The following is an 18,175-nucleotide window of genomic DNA, read 5'->3' as shown; positions in this document are numbered from 1 at the left end:
GTAAGCCATACTAAACACAGGGTAATGCAATGCTGAAGAAATATGTACAGGATTGGGCAGCATGCCAGTAAACTCCACCACATTAAAAGGCAATCCATACAATTATGACAAATCAGTCGGGGACATTATGAAAATACATGTGGGGGGAATCACAGTTTAAAATGTGAGAAAGCAATTGAAGTGTTAATTTTTGCAGAAACAAAATTGTAGCAGCATTTTAAGTTTGCTTATTTTCCATTATTGACATGGCTGTAACTGACAGAACTTGGAACCAATGATGTGCATCAGACCCATTTGTGAATTATTTGGGGGAGGGGATGAGATGTATTTGCAATGCAGATTTGGTCTTAAAATTCCGTTTGCTGAAACATTGAGATTTATAAACTTCACTGAACAGTTTATTTGCTTTCCAATTATTATGTACTTTACTGATTAATTTGTTTTCAAAGCATCTTCTTCAGTCATCTATTAGTTCAAAAACACCATCACTAAAGTACAAGCAATATTTCCTCCAGTCTCTTCTTACTGGCAACCAGAATAACTGATTGGCCCCTTTTGTCAGCCAGCCACAGCAGCCTCCCTCAACCTGGTGCCCTCCAGATGTGAGAGACTACAACCCCACGCCAGATGTTAGAATAATGGGTCAGCACATCTAGAGGTTTCCACATTGGAGGAAGCTACTATGACAGAAAAAGCATGGGATGTTTGTTGGTGTACCACCATGGAATTATGAGAAAATGTTTCTTGACTCTGACATGAAATGCCCTTCTCTCTCCTTCCCAAGTGCCACAAGGGGGGAGAAATCTCTGATGTCAACCATGTACCTCAAGGCCACTGTTCCTCTGTCACATAGAGTTGCATCACAGCCTGCTCAAAGCCCAGGGGCTGTAATGTCCATCAGCTGCATTACTGGTGCCTTTCCATGTACTGCTCTAGGCAAAGAGGTGGAAGAACTGGCTTGAGGCAGCGGAGGCAAACAAGACTTTGGATGAAAGAGGAAAGGACCTGGGCAATGATGAATCTACATGAATAGGAACAACCTTTCTCAAACACAAGCCCCAACTGTAACCTCATGTCTGTTGGAAAGCAAAGGAGGCCAACGACAGAACTATAGAATCAATCCATGCCACTCTGCAACTTATGCTAAGTAACCGGACATCAAAGGCACCAATTAATTTGTGATTTGGGGGAATGCAGCAATATTTGGAAGTTGAAAAAGAAGTAGTAGTCAACTCTTGGCAACCGCAGCAAATTACGTAAATAGCCCCGAAGGTTCCCTCCTGCACGTTCACCTGTGAATTCAGCTGCAAATTCTGCAGTAGCATCACAAACACAACCATTAATCTGCTGAAGGCCTGACTGGATTTGAAATGACAGCATTGGTTCTGTTCGTTTCCAAATGTAATTCAATAGCCGCCAATGCGGCAGTCACGCTTTGTCACCATCCTGATCCTTGCTGAGGCAGTGTCTCTCGCACAGGCAAGAAATCAACAGAGGCTTCTGGAGTGGCAAGAAGCCAGGCTTTTTGTCCCCTTTCAGCCCACTGCAAATCTGAAACAATTGTCCATCAGGTGCCCACAGCACAGAGAGAAGGAAAGAGGCAAGGAACTTACGCAAGGCGTGCCACTCATCCTGACGGATGGTCTTGGTTATATTGTAGGTGAGATTCTTGGGAATTGTTGCTGAGGAGTAGTGGTACTTGATATATGAACACTGGTCGATGGCTCCTGAGAAAGGCAAGGAGACATGCAAAAGGCAGTTATTTATGCAAGACTGGAGTCCATTTCCATTAAAAAGGAGCTCATGAACTGAAATGGGAAACCAACAGGGAAATCACAAACAGGGTTGCACCTTGTGATCAAAGCAACCTTTGTCCTTCCCTCCCTTCTAGAAATATCCCTGAAAAATAACATGCCCAAACATTACCGGTCATCTAGAAGCATTAAACATCTGCAATACAAGGTTGATTCTTCCCACATCTCTCTTTGAAAGAGAGACACAGAAACTTTTCATCCCTGTGCTCTACCTCTGCTGCACACACATACCCTCTCCTCCATGACCAATGAGATTCAAATACCATGGATGTGGGAGAAGCAGAGAGAAAACCCTTTCCCGTCATCTATGTTTTGCCTTCAGGGGTGCCTTCAACGGCTATTAGCAGCAGGAAACCATTTTGGAGTCTTGAAAGAACTATTTCTGTGCCACCCAAATTTTGCTGATGCGTACAATGGAGATATCGTCATGAGAACATAGCTAAGTGAACAAGCCCTTACTTCCATGTTCATGCTTGGCCATCAATGCATTCAAATTCAATTCACTCAGAACACGCTAATGAACCATTTATTGTGCTTTTAAAATACAAATGCTTGTAAATACTACACGTGGCAAGCACAATCTAAAGAGATGCATTCTCCATTTTCTTCTACACAAGTAGGAGAGCCTCCATTCAGTTCATGCTTGCTATATTGCCTGCATGCATCACCCCAAGAAAATAGGCTTCTTGCTTAAGGACAATATTTTTACTTGTGACACATCTGTTACTCCTGTAATATTTTATTGATATGCAAAGATGTGCAAATTTAAAATGATAGATCCATGCTTTGATCAACTCAAATTCAAAGGATGAATTGATTAAAAATTCTTTAATTGGGCTGCAGACATAATTAAAGAAATAAGTCTTGAAAGGTCAATGAAACTGATTGCCATGCATATTGGATGACTGCAAATTTTCTGCAAATCAATATCCTCTTTGGTCTTATTATGTAGCAATACAAGTCTTCTTTCTTTTGAGATGTGTTTAAGTGCCCAGCCTACCTGCTTCACTCTGCCTAAAGGGAGGGCCGGCCCACAGATGAAGGTGGGTGTAACATTTTACCAGCTAAGGAGCAGCAAGATGTCAAAGAAATCTGCAAAGGATTCAGAGGAGTTTGGATTTCTATACATCTTAGTTGTGGATGCCACAGCAGACTGACTTTTTCTGAGTCATACAGATGCCATGGCCTTGCAAGCCATTTTTAACCGCAGCAGGTGGGGGCAGGCAGGTGGGTTGTATGAGTGGTGCAAATGCTTTGCTTTATAAAAGCTAATTGCAAAAGATCAGCTCCTGATGGAAATGACGACTAGCTAGGACTAGTTCACTGCTAAGGCTCAAGACAGCTGGCTGTTTTTAAGACTCTCCTAGGGGATACGGCTATAGGGAGTGTCACAATGAATTCCTGGATTTTTAAGTTTACCTTTATACTACTGCCACACAGGAAATGTGGGTGAACTTCTAGAAATTCTTCTAAGGCAAACCTTCCTCAATGTAGGGCCTTCCTATAACTCCCAAGATTCTTAACCTTTGGTTATGCAGGCTGGGGCTGATGGGAGCTGAAGACCAAAACATCTGGAGTGCTCCAATGGAGGAAGGTTCCTTTAGGGAAACACTGAAGAGGAAAAGCAGACAAATCCATTTGAAGACTGTAATTAGCTAGAGCTGGTTTACTAACAGCGATCAGCACAGCTGCCTGCATGTTTGGACTCTCCTTGGGGGTGACATTTTGGGGATGGTGTAATAATGGTGTAATATTTTGCCATTACACCATGGACAGTGCAGAGGATGTTATGTTTTCAGGCAGACAGACAGATATGTTCTTAATGGAACTGGACAGTGCTGCGGAAAGCAACACCGATTGTAGGTCTGAGTAACTGCTTCATGGGATGTCGTTCTTTCTGGGCATCAAGACAGCACTAGCCAGAAGGAAAAGTCTCGGCCTGCAAATGCTGCTTCTGGACCAAAGAAAGGAAAAGAAGTCACGCTAAGGGTAGATCATGGGAATGGGGCAGCTCACCAGGTGTACTCTAGGAGTCATGCTGCAGAGTATCTGATTGTTTTGGGCTCTACAGAAGACACCTTCAAAGGGAACGAGGTACAAGAGTATTCCTAGAGTCCAGGTGAAGAACACAAATGAACTACACCTGAGCACCATACTTCAATGGCATTTGATATCCAGCCTGCCTAGATCTTTGCTACTATTTTCTTTTATCAAATGAGCCATGGAGCCACATTGGATCCTGAAACTAGACTTGGCATGAATGCACCACCAAAGTCGGAGGGTGAGTAAAGCGTTACACAACTAAATTGCTGGTTACGACAACATAGGCGGGTGAGCAACTTTCCAAGTTACTGGAGGTGTTCATTGTTTGCTTTCCTTGTGTGCTCCAAACATTCTGCCTTCAACAGCAATTAGATTAGACAAAGCCAAATATTATAGGGGAGAAAGCGAAATATTTACATAAGCACCCGTCTGCCCTGCCAGTGTGATGGGCTCCAGCGTGTGGCTTCACCATCTGGGCACCAAATGCACACCCAGAATGAAAGTTTCCAACTAAGAACTGTAGTTTTTTTAAAAATGCGATTTTTTTTCAGTGCCCAAACCACCACATTCTGTCTCATGAACTATTTAATGTCAACCTGTCTGCCTAAGGGATGCAAAGCCATATCCTAAACCCCACCCCTGAAGTGGGCTTATTTGTCAAGAATTAATCTCGGGGCTATCACAGGTACCAGTCTGGAGCAAGCTTTCTTCCTGGAAGGAAAGAAAAGTATGCAAATCTATTGGAAAAATGAGACACATGAAGATATGAGAAATGACAGCTTCTTCCAGTGCTACATTTGACACCATTATTCCCTCACCCTCGCCATCACCTTTTCTTTTAGTTGTTACCTTTTCCTCATGCCTGTGTTCATTAGCCAGCCAGTCAGGTATCATCCAGTGAATGAGATGAACTCACAGTGTGATGACCTGGTTTGCATGTAATGACAACCCAGAGTATGGCTTTGTCATTGTACCATCAGTTGTCATTGCACAGGAACCCTGCACTGAGTTTGTTTAACACAAATGACCCACAAGGAAGCAAAACTTCTTGGCTTTTCTTCCTGGGCTGTTTGTGATGCCCAGGAAGAAAAGCCAATCCTCCACTATGGCTTACCCATAGGTAAGTCATAGTGGAGAGTTCACATGAAACAACAACCCATGATTCAACCATCTGATTCTGTTACGATCCATGATCCGTCTGTATGCAGGGTTGTCACACATGTGAACCAGGTCTATGCCTTCAGTCAAATCTGACAATATAATGAAGTCAACAAGGGCATGTGAGAGCAAAAGCCATGCAAATCATTAAGCCAGCTTTTCCCACCGAATGCTGAAAATCTCCTTAAAAGGTTTAATTGGTTTAGATCCATGGTTTAATATTAAATACTGCACTTGAGGTTCTCATTGTGTCAGTCCGTACAGCCATGCCCTGAGGGCAATTCAAAAATCCAGAGAGGTATAAGTTGTGCAGGCAGGGTTGGGCCTCAGGGCCTTGCAGGACAGCACAAGTCCATTTTATTCCTGGAGTCATGGTAGTGCCACAGTTCAAGTGCGCCTAAAATGCAAACTGCACATGCTCGGGGTATTTTTTTTAAATCGAGGCTGGCAAATCTTTTGATAATGGGGACTGGTGGGCGGGGTAGTGTATCCAATCTGGATTTCAGTTGGAACTTTTGAGAGCTATCCATGAAGCCTAAACCTAAGCCTAACCCATGGACCTATCACCAAATGTGATTCAGCACCATGGATAGCTTCATTAAAGTTCAGGCTGAAACCCATCAGCCTGAAAGTGGTTGTGAGGGGTGCAGAGGAAGACATGTAAATTGTCTGCTTCAGGACTGAGGTACTGTGCAAGGCCATCTAAACAGACTTCCTATAAGAGCATAATTAATTATCAAATATCAGTCATCTTTCTATACTGCCTCATAGCTGAAGCTGTTAAGTCCAGGGTCTAAAATTATCTCGTGCCATATCGATAGTAGATCTAGCATTTTCATCTCCACTAGGAGCAGGTCTTTTGTAAAACTAATGGATTTTAAAAATGAGTCTTTATTGCCCATTCAAAGCTAAATCACTCTAAAATCCTTTGCATTTCATCAGGAATATATTGTGTTGGGAAAATGCATTCCAGTGTGGTGTACTGGTTAAAAGCATAGGACTGGGACTCAAGCGATCTGGGTTCTAGTCCCCACTCAGCCATGGAGTTCACTGGGTGACTTTGGGCCAGTCACAGACTCTCAGCCCAACCTACCTCACAGGGTTGTTGTGATTATAAATTGAGAGGAGGGGGAGAATTATGTCAGCTGCTTTCAGTTCCTTGGAAGCCAAAAATCTCCAATATAAATATATTGGATAAAAAAACACATATACTGGATTGTGGCTAAGCTCAGAGAGAATAGGATAGTCTGAAAGAAGGTGGGAAGGATTGCCGATGATACCTTTATCCTGGTGAACAAAAAGTGCTAGCACTGCAGCCCTGCAAGCCATTGGTCCACTACACCAGCAGGAAGTTTATTTGCAATAGGGCTGATCTATATTCCACATTAAATAGGTCTGCTCCTTTAGCAGCCCCAAAGCCCAGGAACTGCCTACAAGCACCGACATTCTCTACAACACCGGTGGACAGAGAAGGAGACTTCAAATGCTGTGCACATGTGCTCCTCGAAATGTAAGACTAACATATGAATAATACATAAAACATATCTGAATGGAATGAATAAAGATCAGAGAACAAGAAGATCAGTGATCTCAATCCCTCCTCCCCCCCCCCCCGATATAATCCTATAAATGTTTGCTCAGAAGTAAGTCCCACCAAGTTCAACAGAGTTTACTCCCAGGTAAGAAGATCAAGAATGAAGAACTTAAGAATAGCTATGCCAGATGAGACCAAGGGCCCAGGGCTTTGTTCGAACAGCGGCCAACCCACAAACTTCCTTTGGGAAATCCCAGAATAGGATATGAATAGCTCCCCCTGTTTGTGCTCCTCAGCAACTGGTGTACATACAGTCACTGATACTGGAGGACTGGTAGCCATTGGTCGCCTTCTTCTGCAGGTCCTCATCCAGTCCACTTTTAAATCCCTCCAACTTGGTGTCCATCAGCAGGTCTTCTGGATGGAATGTCCTAGTTTTAACCAAGTGCTGCGAGAATGAGTGTTTCCTTTTACCTGTCCTAGAACTCCCACCAAGCAGCTTTATCAGATGACCCCAGCTTCCGGCATGTTAGGAGGAGGAAGAAAATCTCTCCCTCTCCACTTCCTGCACACCATGCATAATTTTGTACATATCTGTTACGTCTCCCCTTGCTTGTCCTTTTTCAAAACTAAACAATGCCAGATGTTGTAACTATTCCTCATAGGAAGAAGGAATGCATCTTGTCTTCCTGTTAATAAACATTAAACTTTTACATTATTGCTGCAGTTCAGCACAAAGTTCTACACGCTTAAGGTGATTTATTTCACTGCTTTTAAACATACCTGACTCTGCACTGGATTGTGCCATAAGCAAGTAGAAGCCTGAACTTCCCCTCTGACTGCACTTTTTAGCATGTGGCCTTTTTCTGAGGGCTAATCTTTCTCTGTGACTCTCAGAAAGGCCCATAACTTCATGATAATGCATGCAGGAGCTGGCTATGTTGAAATAGAAGAGGATTTGGGAGAGGCACAGGAGATGTCTGCAAATATCTGTTGTGTCAAAGATGGAACAGGCTTCCTTCCAGTTGCTCCAGAGATTGGTACAGGAACCCATGAATGGGAACTGCATGGAAGGAGATTTTGGACAACCCTTAGCCCAAGCTTCCTCATGGTAAGAGGAATAGCAAAACAAATTTTCCCTGGAGATGGAGTATTCCCTTTAGCTGAAAGTATTTAAGCAGAGGCTGAAGGACCATCTGTCAAGGATGCTGCAGTTCAAGGATGAAGGCCAAATTCACCCACATAGCAGCCTTTGGCTACCACATTTCTGTGGTGTGTGAAGTGAAGTAAAGAGGGTAGGGCCAAAGGAAAGGGGACCAGAATACAAAGAATATCTGCATAATGTACCTTAAAGCTCTTACTGCCAGTAACAGAACCAATGGACTTTGAAAGAGCAACAGAGGACCGGAAACAAAACCCTATGAGGAAAGATCAGAAAGCATGGGGAGATACCCATACATGGTCGGCATAAAATAGTCCAGGCTTGGAGAATAGGGCATAGGACTCAACTGGGACCAAAGAAAGCTGGATTTGGCCTATGAATATGAGGTCCCCACTCCTACTGCAGTTGCTTCCTGCTTTATAGATCCTGTACTGGCTTCTGGATTGGATTAGATGACCCTCTGGGTGCCTCCTACTTCTACAATTCTATGAACAAGTCCTTATGCCTACTTTTCTCCATTCCTGCAAACTTCTACTGAACTTTCTCACCTTCGCTCCTAAAGCCACAAACACAATGGTGCACAGTAGAAATCAAAGTGATTATTCAGAAAGAACATACGGAATCGTTAAAGTATGTTCAATTGGACTGATGCCATAATCACACCCAAGAAGTATTCCCTTTCATGTACTTAGACAGGGCTATTCACAGGAGATAATTATTTCAAATACTATTCTTCATTCTGGCTTTGATTTTTATAAATGCACTATTTGAACAGATTTGATAAATATTTACCTTAGGAACACATTCTTCCTACAGCTTGTTTAGAAGGTATGTTAACCATATCTGGTGATTGCACCTGCATTTGTTTCAGAGAGAAATCAGGCCATGTTCCCACACAGTTTTGCTTCACTCAAGGGAGTTGCTAGTTGAAAATGGCACACCCGGTCAGATCTATCCCCATGTTTGAAAGTATAATGAAACCAGTATAGTTCTTAAAGCAATAGCAATAGGAACAGGCTGGTTCCAGTTTCATGCTTGTCCTGCCCAGTTCAAGTCTTTCAGACTCTGCTTATTGTTCAGTTAGAAGGAGCAACACTTAAATTCTTGTTTACTAAATTGTATCAATCTAGATTTGGTTTCTAGTTATGTTTTCTGGATATATGGCTCTAAATAAGCATCAGCCTTATGAACTGGTCAGATGTTCTTTTAAAACAAGATGAGGATTTTTTTTGTCATTGTTGAGGCTGCATCCTCTTGTGGGGTGAATAACTGGGGGCGGGGAATATGCCATTGGTAGCAGGGGCAGATCCCAAATAGTGTGGGGACAACTCTGTTTCTGCCAAGCCCCCCTCTCTCCCCACTTTCCCTTTCTCCCAACTCAGACAGATGCCTGCAAAGAGACAGCTTGCTCTTGCCAGGCATTTGAACACATCTCTTGCAAAGGACTTAAGAAATTAGCTCAAAGGCCACAAAAAACTTGCTCAAGGACTGCTGGCTGGGCATCTCTGCTTAGGATAACCTTGACATTAAAGCCAACATTGTTCTGATCAGCAGAGGGCAGCAATGAAGAAACTAGAAAAGAGAGCAAGTGTAAGGATGTTTCACTGGAGACCAAGATCATTCACACTGTTGAATTCCTAATCACTATGTATGAGTGTGAAAGTTGGACAGTGAAGAAACAGCTTTTTGTTCTTTTCTTGTTCTTTGTTCTTTTGTTCTTTTCTTCATCTGTCCTTTTCTTCATCTGACAGTCTCCAGGCGCAATGAAATTTACACAGCTGAAAATTATTTATTTGAGCTTGTTTGAGGGACAGAAATTACATGATCAATAGTCACTGAAATATCTATTCAGACAAAGGCTTGCTGATCATCTAGCAGTTAGCAGAATATGCCTTTAAGTCGGGGGACAAGCACCCACCTTCCACTTTGTGATATTCAAAAGGGTACAGGAGAGAGAGGCACAAGAAGTAGAAGAGTCTCTCCTCCAACATGGCGGAGTGTGCCAGTAAGTCGTCTGGTACTCAGGCATGCCCTTACTAGATGGCCTACAGCAGGAATGGACTACAACTCCTATCAGCCCTAGTCAGCGGTGAGAGATAACATCTGAAGGAGCCATGCGTTCTCCCATCCAACAGCGAAACACCTCGTTGTCTCCACTTCAGATGCTGAGTGTGAAAATGCAGTGAGCAAAGTGGTTTTCCCAACATGTCTTCCTACTTGGATTTACTGGGTGCGGTTTTATAAATCAAATACGTAAATAAATAAAATATGCTAGACTGCAACTCCTCATAATGAAAATTGCAGTTAAAACTGACAGGAGAGCATCAGGTTGGGGAAGACTGCGTTGAGGTCTGTTTTCAAACCATTGCCTGGTAAGGCTCTTTGATACTAGAGAAAAATCCTCAGACTACTGCTAGTGAACCAGTGTTTGGACAAGATGCATTCATAAAGCACTCATTGTCTGCATCAAGATGGCCACAAGCACGTTGCAATGGAATGTTGCTATAAACACTTGGAAGGGTCATGATGACGCCCCAGCATTTTGAACGCAGGGTGTTATCCAGCCCAGCTCTGAATTGGAAGCATCTTTCTTGGGTGCATTTATTTAGACAGTGTTAGGAACTCTATTTCCAATACTGGTCAATAAAATGCTTTTAAGAAGCCTAGAAGGAGACAAAGGAAACAATCCTCTCCCACGGCTGTCTGTTTCTGGCAACTGCCATTCAATGGCAGGCTTAGTGCAGCCTTCCCCAACATGGTGGCCTTCAGAGGCATTGAGGATGCAACTCCCAAAATTCCTATCCAGCAGGGCCATTGATTGGAAATTCTGGGTGTTGTAGTCCAAATGCGTCTGGAAGCACAAGGTTGGAGAAGGCTGGCTTAGTGCCTCTGAACATGGGGGTTCCATTTAGCCAGTATGGCTACTAGCCTTGAGAGAGGTTAAGATTCTCCACATGCATCCCATTTCCCTTAAAGTCATTTAAAGCAGTGGCCACTATTCCATATTGTGACATCTACTATGTCAGGAGGTGGAAGTCAGGGGATGAGGAACCCTGGGCCTTCCAAATGTAGCTGGACTACAACTTCCATCAACCCTATCAGTCATGCTGTCTTGGGCTGATGGGAGGTGGAGTGCAGGAATATCTGGAGTAATCCATTCCAGATATAACTGAATAATGTGTACTGCCCCTGAACCTGTTGTCTATAGTGGGTGCTATCAGCACCAACAGCTACCAGGAAGGGAGACTTGGGTATATATCAGTTAGATAACACGGGTAGGTATTCTGCTCTCACAAGAGTTCTGACAAACATGCTGGGGAATTCTTGGTGGATTATATCTCAGGGCTGCATACATCTTTTAAAAAAAAAATTTGGCTTGCAAAACATATACGCTCACCCGGTTCGCAGCTTCAATAGCAAGAATAAATGTGTGTCTTCAAATAAGTTTATAAATTGCCAACAGGTATTCATATCTGATTTGCTCAAATTTCCCACCTCTATGAAAATTTCACATTTGCACAATTTTTCCCCATAGACTGAATCTGCCTTAGTCTAAGGAGCAAATTCATGCAGCTTAAACAGGGGAGAGTAGTGCAAATTTAATGTTGGGCTGCTGCTTGATTTGCGCAGTTTTCCCATTTGTCCACAGTAAACAGCAAATTGCAAATGCAAATCCGAATAAGAATCAGGAACAAAAGGAGCAGGGAGCTGATATTTGGAGAAGCCCGTCAATCATGAGCACATCTTGCAAAACATATACGCACGGCTCATTCACCCATCCCTATCACATTGATCTGTTTCCCACCTTAGCTGCGTTGTAACTGAACCTAGTAGAACAATATACTGCATCAGGAATTGGCAACCTGTAACCCTCCGGATGCCTTAGCCCACAACTCCAATTAGTTGTAGCCAATAGTGAAGAATCATTGGAATTTCTGGCCAAAACCTCTGAAGAGCCACAGGTTCTTCACACCTGCTTGAGGAACAGAGACCATCCCTCTCTCCAAGGGGGGATTCCTTTTACCATTTCTCCATTAAATTGTTGCTTTCTCCATGGCTTTATTTCACTGGGGCTCAGCAGAAAGAAGCCGCATTTCCACTTAAAAAACAATTGCCCTGATTTCCTAGAAGGGAATGAATATGCAGAGGTGCTGTACTTGCATTTCTCCCAGACTCAGAAGAAGCTGGGTGTTCAATACTGTCACCTCATTGGGCTAGATTCAGTTCCCTCTGCTCCACACCTGCCAGATGATCAGCAGCACTGAACACAACAGAACTGGCTCCCAAACCAGCCTTTTTAGCACAATGTAACTCAGCCAGCACCTGTCTGCGTGTGCATCTCATGCAATCGTGGGAGGGAGCTACTGCTCAGGAGCAACACATTTGTGGAAGCGGCCATGCCACGTCCTACGATAGTTAAGAGGGATCAGGTGCTGGGAAATTGCCTTGCTTGAGGACAAAGGAGACAAAACTGAATGGTATGACCAGTTTAAGGCCGCTTCACACTTTCAGTCTCGTTCCACAGCAACCCTTTCTGCCGAGGAACGCCTAAATGCCTACCATTGAGCCCTTCCTGTTACAGAAGATGGTGGAAGTGCCCTGTGCTCACATTCATTCCACACTAAGTGCCTTCACCAAGTCCTTCCCACTTGAACAGGATCGGGTATCCTGTATAAACTGCATTTCCCAGGTTCACTGCTGCTTGGGACACTAACATTCCAGCATCCCCAGTGCCACAAAGTGGAGGAGAAATTTAAAACACCCGTTTAGCACAGGGTTGAGATTATAAGCATGCCAGATTCTTATTTCAACTTTTCATTTTCAGCAGCATCACTACCCAGAAATGTAGCTGATGCTTCGTTACTGTCAGGATTAGTGGTTATATTAGTTATATGAATGGTGATAAAAGCCATCTTTTAGGAAGACTTGATAAAATTTTGAGTAATTGTAAGTCATATTGGGTTAGGGTGAATAAGTGTTGGTCTCTTTGTTGCAGAATTTCATTTATTGAACCAGATAATTAGAAATGAATCCCTGATTCCTAATTGTCCAATATCATGGTGCCTTTGATTTCTAAAACAATTTGGAGATCATACTAAAATGTAAAGCCATTGAGCTACATTGTTTTAAATGTCTAAAGAATGCAATAACCTTAAATCTGAAAAATACCACTAGTCACTATGCAAAAGTTCAAAGAGCAACAATTGTTTTAGTAATCCTAGGCCATGGGAAGAGGCCAGCACTATGCTTAGTCCAGGCATGGGGGCCTTATTGGGACGCTAGATATTTTGGCCTACCACACCCATGGCTCAGACTGATGGGAAATGCAGGCTCATACATCTTGAGAGCCATTCCCTTGCTTCAGATTAATCTATAACTTTGCTTAAAAGCTCAGATGGCACAGTATATCACGTCTCAGACATACACAAAACAAAAGGCTGAAGAAGGACCTATTTAGACTTACTGTGCCATGGCTATTTTAGATGCTGCATTTTTCTCCTGGTATCTAACTAAATTTGTGGTAGTGTTTTGGGTCCAGGAGTGTTTTTTGTGGGTGTTGGATTATGGGGGAGGATGGGGGGATGAAGTGTACTTGGAGGATTTTGGCAGAATGACAGCAGTGTTGAGACCCTTCAGTTTTCTCACTATCCTGCCCTCCATGGCTCCTCTCTCTTTCTCTAACACGAAAATGACCCCTCTTCTCTCCTTCAAAAGCTAAAGTTTGCATCATCTTTTCAAACTTTCCCTATCGTTCCCCTTGCTCAAGAAACAACTGGCTGAAATGTGTTCCTACTCAGAAGTAAATCAGATTACCTCCAATGACCTTGCTCACAGTCAAATCCCATTGACTTCCCTGGAGCCGGCTCATGGGAAATGCCACCCTGGGAGGTACTTTCTTGTGTCTGGATGGCGGGGGGGGGGGGGGGGAGCTGGTACCACTGGTTTCCCTCTGTGAAGGTTGGGAAAACAGAAAGAAGCAGTGTTTCTCCTTCAGTGTGGTTTTGGGAGGTGAGAGGAGAAGGGGTCTTTAAAAAAATACTTCTGCTCTTTCACTCCTTTGCATAGCTACTTGAGTTAAAAAACCAAGGGACCTCAAAGGGCAATTCCCCTGCTCACATCCCCTTCTAGCTCCTCTGACTTCTCTAATGGTTGCATGAGGGCATAACCCAGGTTCAGATTTTCGTATATATTCTATTCATTAGCATTTGCCCCAACTGTGATAAATGTAAATGCACACTGTGGCCATGTCCCCGCATAGACGGAAGAAGGTCTAGTGCAGACTTCCCCAGAGATGGGCCTGTGGCCATCTCCCCCAGGGCCCCAGGCTCCTCCTGGTCTTTTGACCTGGGTGGTTCGACAGGATGCATCTTTGGAGGCTTGAGTTTCTCCTCGGAGGACGAGTCCTCGCACAGGGACATGACATGAGTTAGCACTTTCTTAGGCAACTTGTGATGCGGCCCTGTCAATCCAGGGGGATAACCAAGTTCTTGGAAGTCATCCAACATTTCAAAAACTGAAACAAAAAGACACATAGAAAAAGGCATTGATGCTATTTGCCAATTCCTTCCAGCTTGGAAAAAGATAGCAGAAAACAGCTGTGCTGGAAATAACAGTGAACAGCATTGAAAAGTGACACTGCTATTGCCCAAACTCTCATATTGACACTGTTGGGATGGTTTCATAAAACAGCCTTTCCCCAAACTGGTGCCATTCAAAAGTCTTGGAGTACCTGACCCCTCATCCTGGACAGCAATGACTACTGGTAAGTGCCATGACTGGCTGTTCCCCCAGCAGTTCCCAGAAGTACAACCCCATCCCAAAAAATCCCTCAGAAATATTTAAAAAAAACCCTTAAGGAGTGATGGTGGAGTGAAGACTGTGTGTGGTTAGTGGTCACAGAAAACTCATTGAGTTTGAGAAAAAAAAACTGAAAACAGATTAATTTACATTTTTTTGCAGATCTCACTTGCAGTAGTAACTGCTACTATTTACTTATTTATATCCTGCTTTTTTTTTCTCCAAGACACCCTAGACAACTTAAATGGTATTCCTCCACTTCATGTTATGTTTATTTTTATTTACTTATTTTTACATTTATAAGCCACCAAGCAGCTCAAATGAGCTCTCTAGGAGGGTGGACAACAATAAAATTGCAACCAATAGTTTAAATTATCATTAGTTTAACAGTTTAAACTATCATGTCCACCACTACTCAGTGTGGCAAATGAGGCTGACAGCCAGTGACAGCCTGAAGTCAGCCAGAGAGCTTCATGGCCAAGTGGGAATTTGAGCCTGGGTTGCCCCAGTTCCATTAAGAAACTCAGCCCAGTCCACCACACTGGCTCATACAGTCACTGCTAGTAGAGGTCATAGTAGTAGCAGTCATCAAAACAGTAGTAAATAAATAGCAGACAGGCCTTAGAGTGATCTCAGGAGTCTGCAACAATCCTGACAGAGAGGCCAGATTTAGTATTTTCCTACAGCTGTAGCTGAAAATAGGCTACCTAATGAGTGAAGCAAAAACTGAACTGGGGACTTCCATTCTTACAGCACTGATTTTAAGGTTTAGGGTACACTCCAATTCTGAAGTTTAGGGTGTAATCCAAAGGGATTATATAACCCTTGCTCATAACCCTTGAAATGTGAAAGATTACAGATATTCTATCAAGGGCAAGAGAAGAGTCTGTGCTTCTCCCACCCTGTAAATGGCCTAGACAGCTGATTTTGGCTCTGTCTTTTGGACCTGCTTATGAGGAGGGCAGGCTAAAGCTGATGCTGGGATACAATAGGGTTAGCATCATCTAGAATTAAGCCTCAACAACTTTTGAAATGCTTTGTATGATATAACCTATATCTGCACCCTGAGCAGAGAACATGCAGGGTTGTTGTTGTTTTTTTTAAATAAAGATCATCTTATGTAAAACAAGTCGGGGACTTGAAGACAGGGTTTTTTCCCAGCCATTTTTCAGCAGTGGATATATGATTAAGTCAGGTTTCTCAACAAAAAGACTCAAACAAGTGTATCCATGTATTAGCAACATATTTGGATTTTCCCCCATTTGATCTAAGGGCATAATCTGTCAAGAACTCCTCCAGTGCAGCCTTCATGAAATGACTGGGAGTCATGGAAGAAATTATCTCCCCAGGAGGACCTCACAGAGAGCATGAGCCTGCAGGTCAGCTTTTCATAATTTATTAGATTAAAACAAGAAGAAACCTCAGCAATATGAAACCCCAATGAGTATCTAATGGCTGTTCTAATACGAATGAGTGAGCAAACATTACAGAAAGTGTCTTGTGGGGGCGGGGCGAGGGCAGTCCCTTGATGCTCAGTAACAAGCCACAGATATATCCAGGAAGGAACTCTCCAGACTTGGTAGTGTCTTGGCTTCCATAAAGAACAAAGGAAAAACAATGCAGGCCAACCTTCAGGGAGTTGAGATGTTCTACAAATTGTCAGGGTTCTACTGGTCTTAGGACTGGCAAATTCATTCTCCAGGATCAGACATTTAGTTTGTCCATGCCATAGTTCCTCATTTTCCTTCATTAATGCTTACATCCAAGAGCAATGTTTTGCAAGTAGGTATTACCACTTTCCTATAACACTATTAAAGGAATGGGGAGAATAAGAATGTAAGGAAATTCCCAGTACTGAGTCACAGGATTGAGGTCCACCTTGCAGGTGACAAGATGTGTTAGGCATGATTCTTTCCTAGACCTACCTCAAGATAATCTGGACTGAACCTGGGAATTCATGGCACTCCATAGAATATAGCATGACTGTCTTTGTTACACACACACACACAGAAAAAGCTCTTAATATTTGAAATTGAAAGATTTGCCCCCAAGTTAACCTTGAACCCTACAATATGAATTTTCAAGCACAGATCAGTTTCCTGTTCTTTGTTGTGGATCTATTGACTCTAAGACTCCATCAAGGACTTCAGCAAGCTTTTGCTTGATTTTTATGTATGCTGATTTTTAGAGTAAGAAGTAATTGAGGGCAGAATGCTTTCCTCTGACTGTACTATGAGATCTACATGCCCAAGAGTACTGAAGTAAAGGAACTTACTTCTGAGTGGTTTGCTGATTACAGATCCAAATTTCCAAGATTTTGCAAACATAGAATGTCACCCATTATCTGTATTCTCTCACTATCAATACCTCTGCTTCTACAGTGGTTTCTGGCAAAGTATTCCTGATACTTTGGGCTGCTCTATTCTGCAGTCGCTACTCTGAAACCTTTCTCGGACAACCCTGCACAAGGCAATACTGTCCCCATAACAGCAACACAGAGAAATAACTTCAGTGCGCAGTGGCATTGCAGCACATCTTATTAAAGCTACTGAAGTTTTGAAATGGGGGCAGTACAGGCTTTTAAAAATTGATGGTGTTTTCAGTAAGTGGCAAAAATAAAGCAGGAACTATGCAGAGCCATTTCATCAGAGTGTGCTTTCCACAACCTTCCTACGACCAACACGACTGCCTATAAGTCATTAAAAATGGTTCCACTGTCTTCAGAGAGGTTTGAGGTTTTCTAAGTCATGTTTCTATTGAAAGGCAACATACTGATCCTAAAATATTTATGCCTAAGTGATTAATTTCTGATTAGCTTTTCCCAGGGATGTCATTTAAAAAAAAAAAAAAGCATACTCTACTGAAAACGTATTTTATATATTCATCATTTTTACTTCATCCTCAACCATACCCCTGTGCCATCAGAAGCTTCAGAACAATCAATAAAAGAATGCTTTGCAGATTATCATGGATGGAAGAGCTGCAAAAGATCACCCTTTGGAGTACTTCAGCACTGGACAGCTCCTCAAACATGGCTGTTCTGGCAGACAGAAAACTTGAGACATGCTTTCTGTCTCAATATTTAAGACATGCTTTTAAATGTTACATGGATGTGGCACCATTGACTTTATCAGGATTACTCCTGAGTAACTACTGAGTAAACTTTATCATAGCTCATTCTGCGCCCATGATCATGTTACATGTTAAAATATACCTTCTTCAGCACAGAATGTCATAGTTTCTATATCCATATTTTAAATAATTTTGTCATGAAAGTCCAACAAAAACAAATAAAAAGGAAAAAAAGGAAAAATGGATTCTCTACACCCTTTTGACAGGCAAAAGACTGAAGTTACAACACTGAAAGGATAAATGACAGCTGTGGGTACTTTAGGCTCTTCTATTCTGCAATACTTCTACAATGCATTGGATTAAGGACCTTACAGTGTTTTTAGCATTTGAATAGGGGGAAATATATTTGCCATTTGTGAATGGATACTTCAATCAATATTTAATCAGCTTTTCTTGACGTTTATATGTAATTCTTAGAAAGCAGTATTTTCATACACACACACATGGCCTGATGATGGTCTGAATGTTCAGAATGCCAAGATGAAGTGGGTGAAGAGGGATGTGTGATGATTCAAATTGGGCTGTGCAGGTCAT

General features: G+C 42.6%; 1 protein-coding gene across 1 annotated transcript in view; it reads right to left on the bottom strand.

Annotated features, from left to right (window-relative positions):
- The window catches only part of TMEM178B (transmembrane protein 178B), a 302,879-nt gene that overhangs the window by 233,764 nt on the left and 50,940 nt on the right, over positions 1 to 18,175 (bottom strand). Inside the window, exon 2 of the mRNA XM_044441307.1 lies at positions 1,614 to 1,727. Within this exon, the coding sequence (XP_044297242.1) occupies positions 1,614 to 1,727 (114 nt within the window). The remainder of the gene's footprint in view (positions 1 to 1,613; positions 1,728 to 18,175) is intronic.

The sequence above is a fragment of the Varanus komodoensis genome, unplaced genomic scaffold (assembly GCF_004798865.1).
Source record: "Varanus komodoensis strain SLA01 unplaced genomic scaffold, ASM479886v1 scaffold39, whole genome shotgun sequence".
Taxonomy (NCBI): Eukaryota; Metazoa; Chordata; class Lepidosauria; order Squamata; family Varanidae; genus Varanus; species Varanus komodoensis.
This window is presented reverse-complemented; position numbering and strand designations above follow the sequence as displayed.